This window comes from Diabrotica virgifera, chromosome 5 (genome assembly GCF_917563875.1).
Source record: "Diabrotica virgifera virgifera chromosome 5, PGI_DIABVI_V3a".
NCBI lineage: Eukaryota > Metazoa > Arthropoda > Insecta > Coleoptera > Chrysomelidae > Diabrotica > Diabrotica virgifera.
The window spans coordinates 67,446,362-67,463,878 of record NC_065447.1 but is presented as its reverse complement, the minus strand read 5'-3'; the positions used below and the strand labels follow the sequence as shown (position 1 = coordinate 67,463,878).

The following is a 17,517-nucleotide window of genomic DNA, read 5'->3' as shown; positions in this document are numbered from 1 at the left end:
CGGTTAACTAACCGGCTGTTAACGGAGACATAAAGTACCGGCCCTAAGGGTAGCAGAAGTAATAAGATAAAATATACGGGGCGATTGATTAGTGTGATAAAGCTCAGTAGATCCGCTATAGTAATAGATAGCAATAAAAGTTATTAACAAAAATTTTAGCAAACTTTGAGATTCATATTACAAAATTACTAAAATTAGTTAGAATGTTACAGGGCGTTCGATAATATAGTGGCAGACCAAACTTATGTTTTTTAAATGGAACACCCTATATTTTATTTTATGTTCGAAATCTTCTTAACTTCAATATCACAAAAATATAAAGGTTTATTATGTTATACAGGGTATTTAAAAAGTTATAACCAATTTTTTATGAAAATCGTAACAAGTTCAACTCCCTGTATAAATATTAAATAAAAATAAACACCAATATAAACTGGTATAATTAACTTACGTATAAAAATTATTTTAGCAGTATTTTGTATATATCATGTTAACTAATATTTGTTTTGCTAACCTGAATATATTGTTTTATTACAATTAAGTTTGAAACATCTGAATAGTTTAGCTTCCCTTCCCCTTCCGTTAATAAAAATATTTTCTGTCAACCAAACAACAAACACTAAACAAAATAGCGTGTACCAAAATATAAAGTCACTGTGCACGCTAAATAATGACGTCACTGGCTTGATGATCGCGTGTACCTAACTTTTTTATTTGCGTACACGTCAGCGTGTACCTAGACACAGCGTGTTTGGAAACCTTTTTTTGACGTTTTGACCACGACTATCGCGGACTAACGTGAAGCACGAATTGTACCGTACCACTTGATTAACTCTAAAATTACATATACGTTAAAACTTATACCTTAAAAAAATAGCGTTTACGTGTCAAAATAACGGATGGATAGAATTTTACTTGAGAATATTGCAAGAAAATTTTTTTTTTTGAGAATATGGCAACATTGGTTAAAAAGTGACATGACAGCCGACCTGTCGATCTTTCATCAATCTCCACGTGGTATGTCGTTTGTTTTTTGTTTTGTTTATGTATTTTTAAATCAATAATCAATGTGTTGGTTCGTTCAGTTCGTTGTGTGTAGAGTATTTTAATCGCAATTTCATTTTCTAAACGGCCCTAGGATTAACAAATTCGGTGAGTTTCGGAAAGAATATATTACAACTCGCAAGCACACAAGAACTAACCATTCCTTTATATTTAGAAACATTAAATTAATAGTACATCTTTGTTTGTAGGACCACTCTCTTGGATTTCTTATAAACAAAGACAGTGGACACAGTACAGCACTTGGGCCACATGTTTTAGTACCATTGAATTTAGTAAATGGTTTTGTACCTTTCCAATATATTTATTAAGTTTATATGTCAACTATGGAATTCAAAGAAGAAATTAAGGAAGAGTTTATTGAAGGTGATCCAAGTTATATAGAGAATCAGCTGTCCACATCAATAGATTTAGAACACTTCAAAAATGAATCAGAAAATAACTCAGGTAAGTAGGGACATGTACAAGAATGCATTGAACCTAATGGCCCCAATACACGTTGCGCCAATCTGTACAAGACCACTTTGCATAACTTTGGGATTGGCTGCCAGCATTGGTCTACAAACCAAATGTTGGTCGGTTTTTACATATCAAAGGATTATTGGTGTAATCTACCAAACAGCGTTCACACTTTCTTCATTGAGTTGGCTTTTTCTGGCTATTGTTTATTGTTTTGGCAGTTTAAAAATGTTTGGCACAGTGGCAGTTTAAAAATGTGAAGTTTTAGAGTTTATATATATATAAACTTATGTGCATAGAAATCAGTCCACTTAAAAATTTGTTAATTTTGGATGTCTCGTATTTCCTAAACCTGTTGGCCAATTTAAGTGATTTTTTTAATATGTTATAGCCTGATTCTTTAACAATATTGCTGTAATAATATTGTTGCTAAACAGGTAAATTTTTATTGTATACAGGGTGTACGAATCAAACTGTGTTTTTTTCTCAAAGTTCGCATCACCCTGTGGAATATTCTAGCATTTATAAAATACTGAAATTAAAACCCAACTACAGCTTCAGGTTTTCTTAATATTCTGTTTTTTGATTCATTCGTTTATGTTGGATAATAAAAAAGTTAGGTATTTTAACAACTAGACATGTTCTTCATCAATACACGGTGTTTCTAAATAAGTGCGACAAACTCTAAGGGGTAATTCTGCATGAAAAAATAATGACAGTTTGCTTTATAAACGTATGTTTGAAAATATTTCGTTTCCAAGGTACGGGATGTTGAATCTTTTCTTATAAACTGACGATTTATTTACTGCTCTAAAACCAGTTGAGATATGTAAATGAAATTTGGTAGGTTTTAAGAGATAGTTATTGCCGATTTTTAACATAAAATTAAGAGTTTTATATTCACCATTAGCGTGCATACAGGTAATATGGTTGGTCATAGCTTGGTTGTAATTTCAGTATTTTATAAATGCTATAATATTCCACAGGGTGATGCGAATTTTGAGAAAAAAAACACAGTTTGATTCGTACACCCGGTATACAATAAAAATTAACCTGTTTAGCGATAATATGGTTACGTTAATATGTGTTATGTTTAATATTTTTACAGCGATATTGTTAAAGAATCAGGCTATAACATATTAAAAAAATCACTTAAATCAGCCAACAGGTTTAGGAAATATGAGACATCAAAAATGACCAAATTTTGAAGTGGGCTGACTTCTATGCATGTAAGTTTATTTTTACCAATATTATGGATGACCAACAAACCATGAACAACATTAAAATAATAACAAAGTAAGTACCTACCTAACTCGCTTTTTCTGAATCACGCTGAATTGATGCCATTAAATGAAAAATAAAAAATATATTTTTAAAAAAAGTTACATAGATCAGCAATAAAAGAAATGTTATAATGTAGATAATTGATCCGATATTTCCTATTTTAAATTGAGGTTATTAGTACAAAAGTGGTGTAACCCATTTTAACAATGTTACCAAAACGCTTTTATTACATTAAAGTTATCCCTTATTTCAGTACAGTAGAACCCCGACTATCCGTGCTCCTCGGGACCGAAGGGTGGCACTGATAATTGAAAAGTACGGATAATCCGAACATGTATTTGTTATGTATATGTAATACATATGTATGTATACACATACATATGTACCTACCATAAAAAATAACAAAAAAATTAATCTTTCATTATGAGTCTCTCTTTCGTCATATAGAGTTTCTGTCAAGTGATTTACGATGACGCTATTTTGATAAAAACTCAAAAATGCAACTTGAGTAATAGAAAATCATAGCATGGATAATCCGGACGTGGATAATCGGGGTTCTATATGTACTTGCAAAGTGGCTTGAGTAGTGATGTAAAATTTCCGGGAAGATTCGAACGCCGGAAAGTGTCTGGATGCTTTCCGAGAATATTGGAAACTTATGGAAATATTGCATTTTTATTAAAATTATTATAATAAATTATACAAATCAGTAGTTCTTTACTTATTGCTGTGGTATTCCGACTATAGAAAAAATCTGTTAAAAATGAAATGTCATTAGGTATAGTTAAAACTAAAAAAGTTATTTTATTTAAAAAAAATATTAAAACAACAAAGATAACAATACAATAAACAAACCAAAATTGATTATATAGGAACTTACTTCAGGTAATCTATATTCCTATATAGTATTAAAGCAGGAACTTTTTTCTAAACTAATAATAACAAAAGAAACTACAAAAATCTTAGGAATTATAATTATAAAATAGAGAAATTTTCTTTGCAGAATACTTTAGTCTGTAGAATGCAGACTACTTTAGTCTACTTTTAAATAAAAAACAGTTGTTTTTAGAAATTTAGCGACATATTATAATAATATAATATGTATGGATTACTGTCGAAGGTGGATATGATCAACTAAACGAGGTGATGTATTTGGTGATTTTTCTAGTGACTTTCTTGGGTGCTAATCTATATTTTTAGTTTACTCCTCCTGGTTTAAAAACAAACAGTAGTGTTACACTTTTTTTGCTACACATTTAAAAAAAAACAACTTAGTGTACATACCACTACACCTAACAAAGAAACAATTTAATGTAGCACTGCTACACATTTTCACAACTAGTGTTACACCTAAAAACAAAAGAACAGACCTATTTATACAGTTTATCTTCATTTATCTTTTTTATTTATCAGTTGATCTTCTTTTTTATAACAATTTTAATTAACTTTGATTTAAAACCATTTATCCTCTTTTGAGGTTTTTGTCCGAGTTTTACTGATATTTTACTATTTACTTTTCAAAGTTTACTTTTTTGTTGTTTCAAATATATTTTTTAAAGGAAACCACAGCATAATAAACGCAACAGCAGTGACACACTAGAAGGCGGGAAAAGTTCACGCACTATTACTGCGCAGATCGTCGGCCATTTTGTGCGTAGTACCAGACAGTGTAGAAAATCGACAGTGTTGCCGATTTGTACATAATTATCAGATTTACTTAACTTTTATGACATTCTGATAATAAATATTTTGTAACATAATTTTATACGTATGCCTGTGGGAATTATGTCAATAATTGGGACAAAACACAAAATATTGACGATGAATGGCGATTGTATTGTTAATATTTTGTAGAAATTTCAGAAAATATTCAAAAATAATCTCTTACGGGTAATACAGTTAGTGCAATAACTGATACTGCACCAATGCAGAAATAAAAAAAAATCACGTTCCAGAAGCGTTACAGATGTAGTTTTATTATAATATAATATATTACAAATAATTTTGTTACAATTATTTTTGAATTAATAAGTTAAATAAAATAACTTTTTTCTTAATGTATTTTTATTACCTTTAGAAACTACCAACATCAAAAATGTTAACATAATTTTTGGCAAAATCTGATCATTTTAGCTGTGGCTTAATATAATTTCATATAGTGACATCGGCAACACTGACGAACGAACACATCACATCACCACTGAGATGTACTATGCTAAAAATGGTGACTCTGTACTTTTCAACTTCAAAGGCGGCATCGGGGAGTGTCCTTGCTGGTTTCGTTTATTATGCTGTGACGAAACTTTGTGATGTACCTAATGTGATAGTATGAAAAAATTGAGGATAATATGTCAAGATTACATCTGTTACAAGATTATGCACAATAGGTACATACAGTTGAGTCCGCGAGTCTTTACCTGTGCGTCATTAATACCTGAAGAGATAAAACACATACTTTTTATCTAGCATCATTCTCTTCCACGCATGAAACTCATGACAAACCAGCTGCCGTTTGTTATTAAGTAACAACACATGTTATTTTTATGAACCATCTAGACTCAGTGCATTGAAAAGAGATAGGTACAAAAAAAGACGATTCGGTATGTTTTCATATTTTAAGCACAATTTGTTTGACGTTTCTGCTTTGTTTACTTTTGTGGCTGTCAGTCAGTTGAATTTGTGCGGTTTTTGTCGAATTTTTGCGTTTTGAAGTTTCTTTATTTTACACAAGCAGTTGTTTTCACAACTAATTTTATATTGGGGTTTGAAATTTTAAGGTAAATAATTATATTTTGGCAATTAATATTTAAAACATACAAAGCTAACGTCATTCACACAGTAAAGAAATGATTGTGTTTAGATTTCCGTCACAGTGAATAAAATAACAAAAATAAAATATGTTATTGAATTTTTTTATAAATTGTTTATTTATTTATAAATCAATAATAATAAAAGAATTTATTAAGCTACTTCAAATGTAGCTGTAATTCTGCACAAAAATTTTGAAGCAAAACTTACATTTCGACTGGTCCAACGAAGACTGTAGTAACTCATTTTTTATGTAATTGAGATAATTATAAAAATGTATTTACACTGTTACCAAAATTCATTAATCTATTAAATGGATGTTTTTATTAGCATTAAGTGATACTTTTAATAATGATCTTACAAGGGTAAAACAGATTTAAGACAGAAATGGTCATAAGTGACTTTTGAATGAGTTACTATAGTTTTCGATGGAGATATTTTTAAAGTAATAAATACCAGAATTATTTGTTTCTTAACTTTATTTATATAAAATGCTACATTTTGAAGAAGCTACTGATATAATTTGCAGTTTTATATTTTAATTCAATTTTCCTCATCCGACTCTTCTTCGCTCTCAACTGAATCAACTTCGAGCTCGACTTTAGGAGGTACATAACTCTTTGAATTAAGATTTTTATAAAATCCATGGTACATTGTGGGTATTTTGCCGGTATTACACAGCCACAGTAATCCTTTTAGCTTTTTTTCTTCAACTGGTAATGGTGCATCATACAGTTTCGGTGGAAATTTGATAGTAGTGGAAGGCCGTCCTCTGCATTTTCGATTTAATTTTATGTCACAACCTCTAAAACCATCATCGAATTCGTATTTAAACATTATAGAATTTTGGTGTTCATGCGAAAATTTTATTTCTCGTATTTTGCTAACTTTTATTGATTTCTTTTCGTTGTCAAGTTTCCAATTCTCGGTATCAGTCAGTTTTTTAAAATTAAAAAAATTATCTTGGGACATTTCCGTAACATCATAAACTCTTCCTGTAGTTTTAGCCATTCTAATTAATGTAACCCACTGTTCTGGCACATATACAACCGATTGCCTTTTCTTTGCATTTTCGATAACAGCATGCATACTGTCACCCTCGTTCTGAGTGTGGCCTTTTTCCAGAAATCTGTGAACAATATCAATATGAAAATGAGCAGCAGCAAAAGCAAACATCGAAAACACAAAACGATTACTATTTTGTCCCCCACAGTTGTCTGAGTAGAATATTATCGTTTTAACACTTTGTTGTGCCTTGAGATCTAAAAATTTCCAGAGGCAACTGGCAATTTCATTAGGACCTCTTTTAGCCACCTGCTCGTGCCATACATAGCAGTAACCCTGATTATTTCCAACATGATAAACTGTAAAGTTATATGTAGAGTATTTGCTTTTGTAGTAAAAATCACTTACGTTAGACAAAGGGGTAGCTAAAACCTTTTGAAGGTCAAAGCAAGCCACACACAAGCTCTTATCATCTAGTGCAAGCTGTTTGTCTATGTCTTTTAAGTTTCTGATAACTTCTTTGTTTTTCATATGGGACTCATATTGTTCGAGCAATTTTGCTTTTTCAGCATCACTAGCCATATTAAAAACAGAACAAACAGTACACTGGTCCTTTTTTGGTTTAAAGAACCCAATATTGAACTGTTCATTGAAAATATCTCTATACTGGCGTGACGTGGCAGCTGTAGTGATGTTATTTTTTTTGCAATGCTCGTTGTACAATCGGTACATTTTCTGGATAGTTAGCCCTTCTTCAAGGTACATCTTCATCGTATTCTTACGGGTATAATGGGAAGGTACTACAGGAAACTGATTTATGTGATTTTTTACGTTGTCTATAAGTTTTGGTGATAGTTTATGTGGTCTGTTAGTGTGCTTTCCACGTTTATCTTCCTCTAATGATCCACCATCTTTCAGTTTCCTTAATGCTGTAGTGATCCAAGTTTCTGAAACGTTAAGGGTTTCCAAAAACATAGTTTTGCAAACACGTTGTTTTTCATTGCGAATGTAGAAGTAATATTCTCGAGAGTAATTTCTTCGAGACCGTTGTTCTGCAGTAATAGTTACTTGTTTTTTGGCAACCTGTCTCACATGACGAGCAATAAAATCCCACTTTCTCGTATGATCTTTTAACTTCCAAAATTCATTGAAACAAAGGTCTCTATCTTCTTTAGCTATTTTGGTAGCACATTTTAGTCTACATGTGTTTGCGCATGGTGCACCCATCTGTCTTCCTTTAATTTGAATACCTTTTCGATTTTCATGTTCAAGTCCCAGGTTTAGACTTGTTTTAGATTTTTCATCCGCCCACTCACTAACGTCTCTAATTCTTTTCCTACTTACTCTCTTTATATTGCCTCTGCTTCTTCTCTTTCTATTTGTGGTTGCTTCAGTTATATTCTTATTAGGTTCAATTATTACTTCAGGGATGTTTTGTCTTCTGTCGGAATGTAATCTGGGTCAGTATCAGAGTCTGCATGAAATGGTTCCTCATCGCTTTCATTCTCAATTATTTCATTTTCATTCCTATTGGCGTCATTCTCTTCTAAGCTTACTAAAATTAAACAAAAATGAGGTAAATGCCTACGTAATATTTTTTCATGCGGAATTTAAACCAACCTGTCGGAATGTAATCTGGGTCAGTATCAGAGTCTGCATGAAATGGTTCCTCATCGCTTTCATTCTCAATTATTTCATTTTCATTCCTATTGGCGTCATTCTCTTCTAAGCTTACTAAAATTAAACAAAAATGAGGTAAATGCCTACGTAATATTTTTTCATGCGGAATTTAAACCAACCTGTCGGAATGTAATCTGGGTCAGTATCAGAGTCTGCATGAAATGGTTCCTCATCGCTTTCATTCTCAATTATTTCATTTTCATTCCTATTGGCTTCATTCTCTTCTAAGCTTACTAAAATTAAACAAAAATGAGGTAAATGCCTACGTAATATTTTTTCATGCGGAATTTAAACCAACCTGTAAAACATTCAGGATTAATATCAGTCTCGTGGTCACCAGGATCCTCATTCGCCTTTTTGTATTTGCTTTCTTCTACAATACTTTCAGCAATATGTTTACCTTAAAAAATAAGTAGGTTTTTACTTTGCTGTTATTATTTTAAATAAAGTTTATTATAAATTTACCTTCAAAAGAACGATAAGAAATATCCGTTTCAGTGTTTTTATACGCTTCCTCAGCTAATTCCAATATTAACTCACTTCTGGAACACATTATGGCAATTATAACAAAACTAAACTTTTGAACATAACCTTAAACTAACGCAGAATACCGTAGTAACTCATGTTACGATACCTATGCTATCGCCTCAGATAACAACGAAGACTATTTTAACTCAAGATACGATGATTTTCTACGGTTGTTTTTCATAAATCGGAGATACTATAAAACTCTTACACGTAATATTGGTTGCATAACTACGTTTACTGAGATACGATTCTTTCCTGGGGAAGATATCATTATGTTTTATTGTTTTGCGCTCGTAACTCAAAAAGTGGAAAATTTGAGTTACTACAGTCTTCGTTGGACCAGTCGATTTGACGTTGTATATATTTGATAACGTCAAATTTTATAATAAAACCCGTAATCAGAACAGTAGCCACTTTCTGTCAGTTGTTGTTGCGTGAAATAGATTTCCGACTTATTTCGTATGCTTTAAATGATGACGCACGGGTAAAGACTCGCGGACTCAACTGTAAATGTTAGTAGGTTATACAGGGTGTCCCGAAAAGATTGGTCATAAATTATACCACACATCCTGGAGTCAAAAATAGTTCGATTGAACCTAACTTACCTTAGTACAAATGTGCTCATAAAAAAAGTTACAGTCCTTTGAAGTTACAAAATGAAAATCGATTATTTTCAATATATCGAAAACTATTACAGATTTTTTACTGAAAATGGACATGAATCATTATTATGGCAGGATCATCTTAAAACAAAATTATAGTGAGATTTGTCCACCCCATAAAAATTTTATGGGAGTTTTGTTCCCTTAAACCACCCAAACTTTTGTGTACGTTCCAATTAATTCATTATTGTGGCACCATTAGTTCAAATTCAAATTCACAATATCTTTAATTAAAAAAAATTGTAAATAACACACTTATAGCAAATTGTCACAATTGAATAATAAGTGTCTAATATACATACAAAATTACAATTACAACTACTATGAGTTAAAAGTTAAAATGTGTGATTTAAAAACTTATACACAGAATATGGTTCTAAACAGTGGCGGCTGGTCCTAAGGGGCCACCGAGCCATGGCACTGGCTCTGAAAAATATACTTACAGGAAAACAGATTGAACAATAAAAATAATATTATTTTTACTATGCTTTTTTTAATATCAATGCATTATCTACATACATTATTTATCATTATGTAATTTAATATCCACGAAAAAACAAATAATTCCTGTGAGTTACTCTGCCCGAGCACCATTCCGTATGGCTCGAGATTTGACTTCAAAAGCATAGGAAAAGGTAGACGCGGTCAGCTTACAACGGACGCCGGGGCTTATGAGATTCCGAGCCAGACAAACTTTGGCTCGAGTGTGTTTTAGAATGTGACTTTTCTAGTGTTAGAATGTGTGTTAGAATGGTTTTTGCTTATCTATTATAACTTTTTAGCGTTGATTTGAAATTTCTTCTAGTTCTTCAAATTTTGAAGGCTGTGCAAAGATTTTAAATAAATATATATTCAAAAAATTGCCGGATTTGTGGATGTGATAAAAAAAATGCATTTTTCTGTTTCGTGTGTGTTTTGTTTGGGAGCGATTCTACATGGGCAAGACATGGTATCATTGATTTAGTGCATATTTACGATAAAATAAATATTATGCCTTGCCTTATTTTCATAATTCTTTATCCATGCGATCATCTAATTATACATAAATATCAATTTTCAAGATACTGTGTCAAAAAACGAAAAAAAAAATCCTTTTTCATCCAGTACCCGGTAAATTTACGTATTAAGTTGTATTAAGGGTAAATTTACCTATGGTAAATTTATCTATTTGTGCACCGCCTCTTTTAGTAATCACGAGCCGCCACTAGTTCTAAATCCAATAAAATGCTTTTTATTTCAGTTCTAAATATATTAAAATTCTGTTGCAATTTAATTCTAACAGGTAATTTGTTAAAAAATTTTATACACGAATATGTAGGTCCTCTCTCTGTTGCGACTAGCCTATGTATAGGAAAATTGAGCCCTACATACCTAGTGGGTATGCTGTGTTTTGGCTCAGAATGTGTAAACCTATCCCTATTCTTGAACAGGAACAGTAAACACTCATATATATATAAAGCCCTGCCACCGTTAATAATCCTAAATCCTTAAATTTTCCCCTACAGGTCCTTCGAGCTTTTATCTTGAGCATTGTTCTTATTGCTCTCTTCTGAGCAATGAATACTCTATCATGATCAGTTCCTCCGCCCCAGAAAATAATACCATATCTGAGCACTGAGTAGATGTTTGCAAAATAAACTGTCTTAAGGTGTTGTAAATTCAAATACTTAAACATTACTCGTAATGAATAACATGCCGTGTTTATTCTTAACAACACACAGATGCTCTGACCAATTCAGATGTTGATCTATGTAAATACCTAATAATTTTGTATTTGTTGATAATACAAGAGTCTGATCATCCAACTCAATCTCCTCTGGAATTATCTCATTATTTTGCTTTGTGTGAAAACACAGTTAGTCTTCTCGGTATTTAAAACCAATTTATTTTTTAAGAACCAATTCTGAGCTGTTTTTAAGTGATCTGAAGAAATACTCAGGAGATCCTCAAACGTTGATGCTAATGTTAATAAGTTTGCATCATCTGCAAAATTTACAAGGTGAGACTCACTGCTCAGTATTTCGCTACCAAGATTGTTAATGTAGAAAACAAAAAGAAGTGGACCCATGACACTGCCCTGAGCAATGCCAAGTTGTAAATTCCCTTCATCTGAAGAAAACTGTTGTCCTTCTCGAGTTATAATGACTTTTTGTCGTCTGTCAGTGAGGTAATCTCTTATCCAGTCCCGAGCAGGGCCACGAATTCCATATCTTTCTAGTTTGTCGATCAAAATATGATTATCTATGCTGTCAAACGCTTTTGATAAGTCCAGGAACATTCCCAAGGAAATCTCCCCGTTCTCCCATCCATTCAAAATCTTATCCACGAATTCGTATGTAGCTGTTTCAACAGACCTTCCCTTGAGATACCCATGTTGTGATTCAGCAATTAGGTGGTCATTATTGAAAAAGGCTATAAGTCTTGTGCACATTGCTATTTCGAAAATTTTTGAAAATGTCGGTAGTAAACTGATGGATCTATAATTTTCCAATTTGGTTTTATCTCCCTTTTTATGTAAAGGTTTCACTAGGGCTAACTTTAGTTGGTTAGGGAAAATACCATACTTAAAAAAGTTATTAATAATGTGGCACAATGGTTCTGCAATCTCTTCTGCACAATGTTTCAACAGATTCGCTGAGATCCCATCATAACCTGCACTTTTTTTATTTTTTAGCTTTGATATGATATTAAGAATTTCAGAAATAGTTACTGGTATAAGAAAAAAAGATTTGTTGTTATATGGAATACTGCATGAAAAAGTTAAACACTTAAAACTTTTTTGTCTTTTAGTATTTTTTCGATAAGCGAGTTTTTATCGAGATACGGCTTTTTTTTAATATATTTACATAAAAATTTTATGGGAGTTTTATTCCTTTAAACCCCCCAAATGTTTGTGTACGTTCCAATTAAACTATTATTGTGGTACCATTAGTTAAACACAGTGTTTTTAATTTTGCGTATTAGTCTTTTTTTTGATAAGTCACCTTTTATCGAGATGTGGCTTCTTTTTCAAAATATACCTAAAAATGTAAATTATAAATACATTTTCAGATTATTAACAGGTCTCTATAATCGTACTTAACCATATACAAATATGTGGTGGATTCGATAAATATTCAAAATATCTCGATAAACACTGGCTTATCGAAAAAGTCCTAAGAGGCAAATTGGGGGGGTTTAAGGGAACAAAACCCCCATAAAATTTTTATGGGGTACACAAATTTCATTTTAATATTTATTTAAGATGCTGCTGCCATAAGAATGTCACATGTCCATTTTCAATGAAAAATCTCTAAGAGTTTTCGATATATGAAAAAAAATTGATTTTCATTTTGAAACTTCAAAGGGCTGTAACTTTTTTGTGTGCACTATTGTATATAGGTAAGTGAGGTTCAATCAACCTATTTTTGACCCCAGAATCTGTGGTATAATTTATGACCAATCTTTTCAGGACACCCTGTATATTGAATGCATTCTCGTACATGTCCGACAAGTAGTAAAAGTTAGTGCTAAATAATGTGATGTAATTGGTATTTTTTAGAAATGGGACTAAAAGCTAGAATTAAGGAAGATTTTGCTAAAGGTAGTCTAGGATATATAGAGAGCCAACCATCTCCATTTGCAGATCTTGAAGAGGTGATTAATAAACCAAATGAAGATAACTCAGGTGAGAGAAGTAATAGGAATTAAAAAAAAACAAGTAAAATCCTTTATAAAAGGCATTTTATTAAAATTCCCTGAAAAGGGCTACATCACAAGCAGAACTAGTTTTCAATCGGATAACAGATCGTCATCAGTGCTGACCTAAAATAAGTATAACCTAATAAGTTAAAGCAAAATTTTTGAAATGTTGACTAGGGTTAAAAAGGAAATATATAGGTTATACTCACGAGATGCTGACATATTAACCACCAAAATGAAAATATTAGGGTAAAAACCTGAAACAAGAAAGATGAACTTCTGTTGGAGTGAAAGTAAAGAGGACGATAAACTCCAACAGAAGTAAGGAAAAAGAAAAGAGCTTAATGTAAGCTAATGGAACAAAAATGTGTGGCTTCTACGTTGAGAAGCCGAAGTAGGAAAATACTACTTTTTGCAGTAGTACTTGTATGGGGGAATAATGATAAGATGATGAAATGATGAACAAATAATATATTTAGATGAAGTTGAGGAAAGGGGAATTAAAAGGGATAGAAGTAGAAATATGAAGAGACAGAGGCAAACTGAATAGAGTTGGCTAGCAAGAGATAGAACAACTTGACACTCAAGGATGGATACGGCTCGTTTGCATGCCTGTCGAAGAACAGTAGCTCAAAGTAGATAATGATGACTAGAAAAGGTATATACTAAGATAAGAATAATGTTCTGAAAATAAATACAGGAGAATAATTGCTAAAGAGGAACAAATTAAATAACACTAACAAATCATGGGCGCCAAGAAAATGATCTTCTATCATTCTCCCAGGTATCTTACACTGCTGTCAAATATTAAATCTGTAAATGTGAACATAAAGGAACAATAAAAATAAATGATATATAAAATAAGTAAATATTTATTAAAAATAACTACCTAGATTTGCACAATCTCTGAGTTAAACCAAATTTAATATTATGTTACCTTAAAATGACAAAGTTATGTTAACATGATATACGATATAACAACAGTCCTGTTATATGTATGTACAAAATTATATACCTCTTTCTTATACATAGGGTACAACTCACATGAGACTTCTACCAAATGGTTATAGTACGCTTGCTACGTACCACTAAATTGAAACCGACAAAGATGAAAATAATACAAATAAATAGGCACAAGCCTGACTAAGAGAAAATACAATAATGAATTAATCAAAGTTAATGAATGAACGCTAAAGAAATTAAGTTAAATAAATATACAACGACTTAAATTAACCGAGCAAATGCAATGAAATCTAGTAACGACGAAATACTTGGGAAACAAGCAAATAATGTTACAACCTAAATTTACATAAAGAAGTGAAATCGACCAAATTAACAACAAAATACAATAAGTAATACCCTTTTGGCAAATACGCTGAGCTCAACGTACGATACCACAAGTTTATACATGAGTTTGGGAACATACTTAACTTTTATGTATATAAAAAAACAAATAAATGCAAGCTAAATCTGAAAAACAAATAATTATTAACATAATACATCAACCAAATGTCTGCAATATAAACCACAATAGTTACTCAAAGTCGCAAAACGGATTGTTCCCAAACAAACCCAACTGACTTCTGAAAAGGTTGCTGCCGCACACCGGAAAATGAGCACCATGGTGGTGCAAAACTGTACCTCCTGTAGGTCCAGGTGTACAGGAAATCAGAAGGAACCTCCCATAAGCTTGCTCCCAAATGACTTACTCCCAGATTGACTTGGCTGTGGCCGTGGCTGGAATCGGCTCCTTCCAGGTAGTCGAAGGGTCTACATGGTAGGGTTTAATATTTTTCCCAAATGGCTAAAAACAAACATTTCCCAGTCTTTGTTTCAATTTCCAATCGAACATGTGTGAGAAAAAACAAAAGAAGAAGTAATGAGGAAGAGGTTTTTAGAATGAACAGCAATAAAAAAACATCTATTAGCAAGGCTTATCAAATGTAAAAAAAGGTATGAGTTTGACCTTGAGACAGAATATTTATTTATTTATTTATTTTCAACGGGCTACTGCCCAATAAGATTACAAGTTTATAAGTCCAATATACATAATACATGTGTCAATAATAATTAAAATACAATAAAATAGTAATAATAAAACAATAATACAATAAAATATAAATATCACAAACTTAATCACATAAATCAGATTTATATATCACAATAATGACTATCTATCCAACAACTACTCAAACAAACATACGTCTGAGGCCAGAGATGAATTCAGACTTCGGTGCAAATAAATCTAGATCAGGGTGAATATTTGCCCATCTTAGTGCTCGAGATAAAAAGTTTGTATATGCATAGTTGGTTCTATGGATAGGAACATCAAATGTTTTATTTAATCGAGTTCTACGGAGAGGTACATGGAGACCAACCTGCTCAAGTAGCTGAGGACACAAAACTGTTGAATTAATTATGCCATAGATAGAGCATCCCTGCATCCTTAATTACTCGTCAGTCACGCAATGAGAGAATACCCAATTGGGTTTCAATATGATAATAATTTAACTGATTTAACTCGAAAGGTATACCCAGTTTATATGCTGTGTACCTAAAGAACTTGTGTTGGACTGTCTCGATTTTTGTTATGTAAATATTGTAAGATGGAGACCAAACACAAGAACAATACTCTAGATGAGGTCTAACTAAAGAACAATATAGTAATTTAATTGCTTCAATATTCTGAAAGTCTCTAGTGCATCTTTTTATAAAACCAAGCATTTGTAAAGATTTGGAAATTTTTGACGTATAATGTGATTCAAATAAAAGTTTACAGTCTAAATTAATTCCCAAATCACGAATTTCAGTAACCCAGTTAACAGGAATATTCTGTATATCATAATTATATTCTATTGGGTCTCTCGATCGTCCAAAAGAAATAGCATGACACTTAGATTCATTCAGGGCCATGGCATTCAACATACACCACTCACTCAACCGCTCAAGATCATATTGAAGATTAATACAATCTTCTGTATTGTTGATAATTGTATAGAACTTTAGATCATCTGCAAAAAGCAGAGGTGTATATCATTGATGAATATGTTAAATAACAGGGACCCCAAATGTGAACCCTGAGGTACTCCTGAATGAACCTTAATCTCATTGGAAACAAAATCCCTGATACGCACCATCTGAACTCGGTCAATCAAGTATGTTCTCAGCCACTCAAGAAGTGGACCATTAACACCCATTTGTTTAAGTTTAAATATTAAAATATTATGGTTGACCCGATCAAAGGCCTTGGAGAAATCGGTGTATAGCGCATGTACCCTACAACCCCTCTCCAATGCCTTCCTCAGGAAGTCCACAAATACTAGTGTGTTACATTCGGTTGATCTGCTATTCCGAAATCCAAATTGTTAGTCTACTAGTTGTTTTTCAAGTGAAGCTTTAAGATAGTCACATACAAAACATTCAAATATCTTTGGTATTACACTAATTATACTAATGGGCCTGTAATTATTCACCAATGAATTATCTCCCGCTTTATAAATAGGTGTTAAAAAACTATTTTTCCAACATTCTGGAAATTCACCCTTATTTAAGGATAGATTAAAGATGTGAAAAAGAGGTCTGGATAATATAAAACAACAGTTCTTGAGAAAGCTAGGAGGCAATCCATCAGGACCAGGACCCTTATTCGCATCCAGTTCTGATAATTTTAGATAAATATCAGATATAGTTATGTTGAAACCAGTCAGATTAGTAAGACCAAATGTAGGTGAGTCGCTGGGTATACCATTACCATAACATATTATGTCACAACCCTCATTCGTACTAAAACCAAATCAATAAGTCTTATTGTTTCTTTCAAAGGTACGTACATGCTGCATTCTTATCAATTATTTCATATACGTCTTCTATTTCACCCTCTCCTCTCCCCACCGTTAGCCATATCTTATGAGGGTTTGGTGTCAAATCCTTGGGGTTCTTAGCCGTCTGGGTCCTTAGGAATTAGTCGCCTAACGCCCGGTTTCATAATCAGTTAAAGTGGACTCTAAATTTTAAGTTGGTACCTTTATCAATGCAATTCATATGGGTAAATGTCAACTTTAAAGTGAACTTTAGTTAATGTTCACTTTAAGTTGATTATGAAACCGGGCGTAAGTCTGAATTTGTTTTTAATGATATCTATTCTTTGGATTAATTGAGATAATTGTACACTTCCATCACTCTTGCTGTGTTTTTATTCTTGCAATTTATATAAATTCCAACAACTACCAACTACTTAAATAAATGCAATAGCTGAGAAATTTAAATTGACACAAAATGCGTTTCCAATAGTAGGTGTGGCCAAACACAAAAGGATTTATTACCGATTTTCTTAGTCATTGATCCAATG

General features: G+C 32.2%; 1 protein-coding gene across 4 annotated transcripts in view; it reads left to right on the top strand.

The window, feature by feature from the left end:
* The first annotated feature begins 800 nt into the window (after positions 1-800).
* Positions 801-17,517, top strand: part of LOC126884213 (zinc finger protein 664-like) — a 76,207-nt gene continuing 59,490 nt past the window's right edge. The window contains exons 1-4 of one of the 4 annotated variants that reach the window (XM_050650103.1): positions 801-1,152; positions 1,254-1,509; positions 3,875-3,948; positions 13,030-13,155. In XM_050650103.1, the coding sequence (XP_050506060.1) occupies positions 13,032-13,155 (124 nt within the window). In that variant the 5' untranslated portion in view covers positions 801-1,152; positions 1,254-1,509; positions 3,875-3,948; positions 13,030-13,031. Of the gene's footprint in view, positions 1,153-1,253; positions 1,510-2,692; positions 2,818-3,874; positions 3,949-13,029; positions 13,156-17,517 lie in introns of those variants that run through there. The other 3 variants (XM_050650102.1, XR_007697877.1, XM_050650104.1) reach the window with 3 other exon arrangements.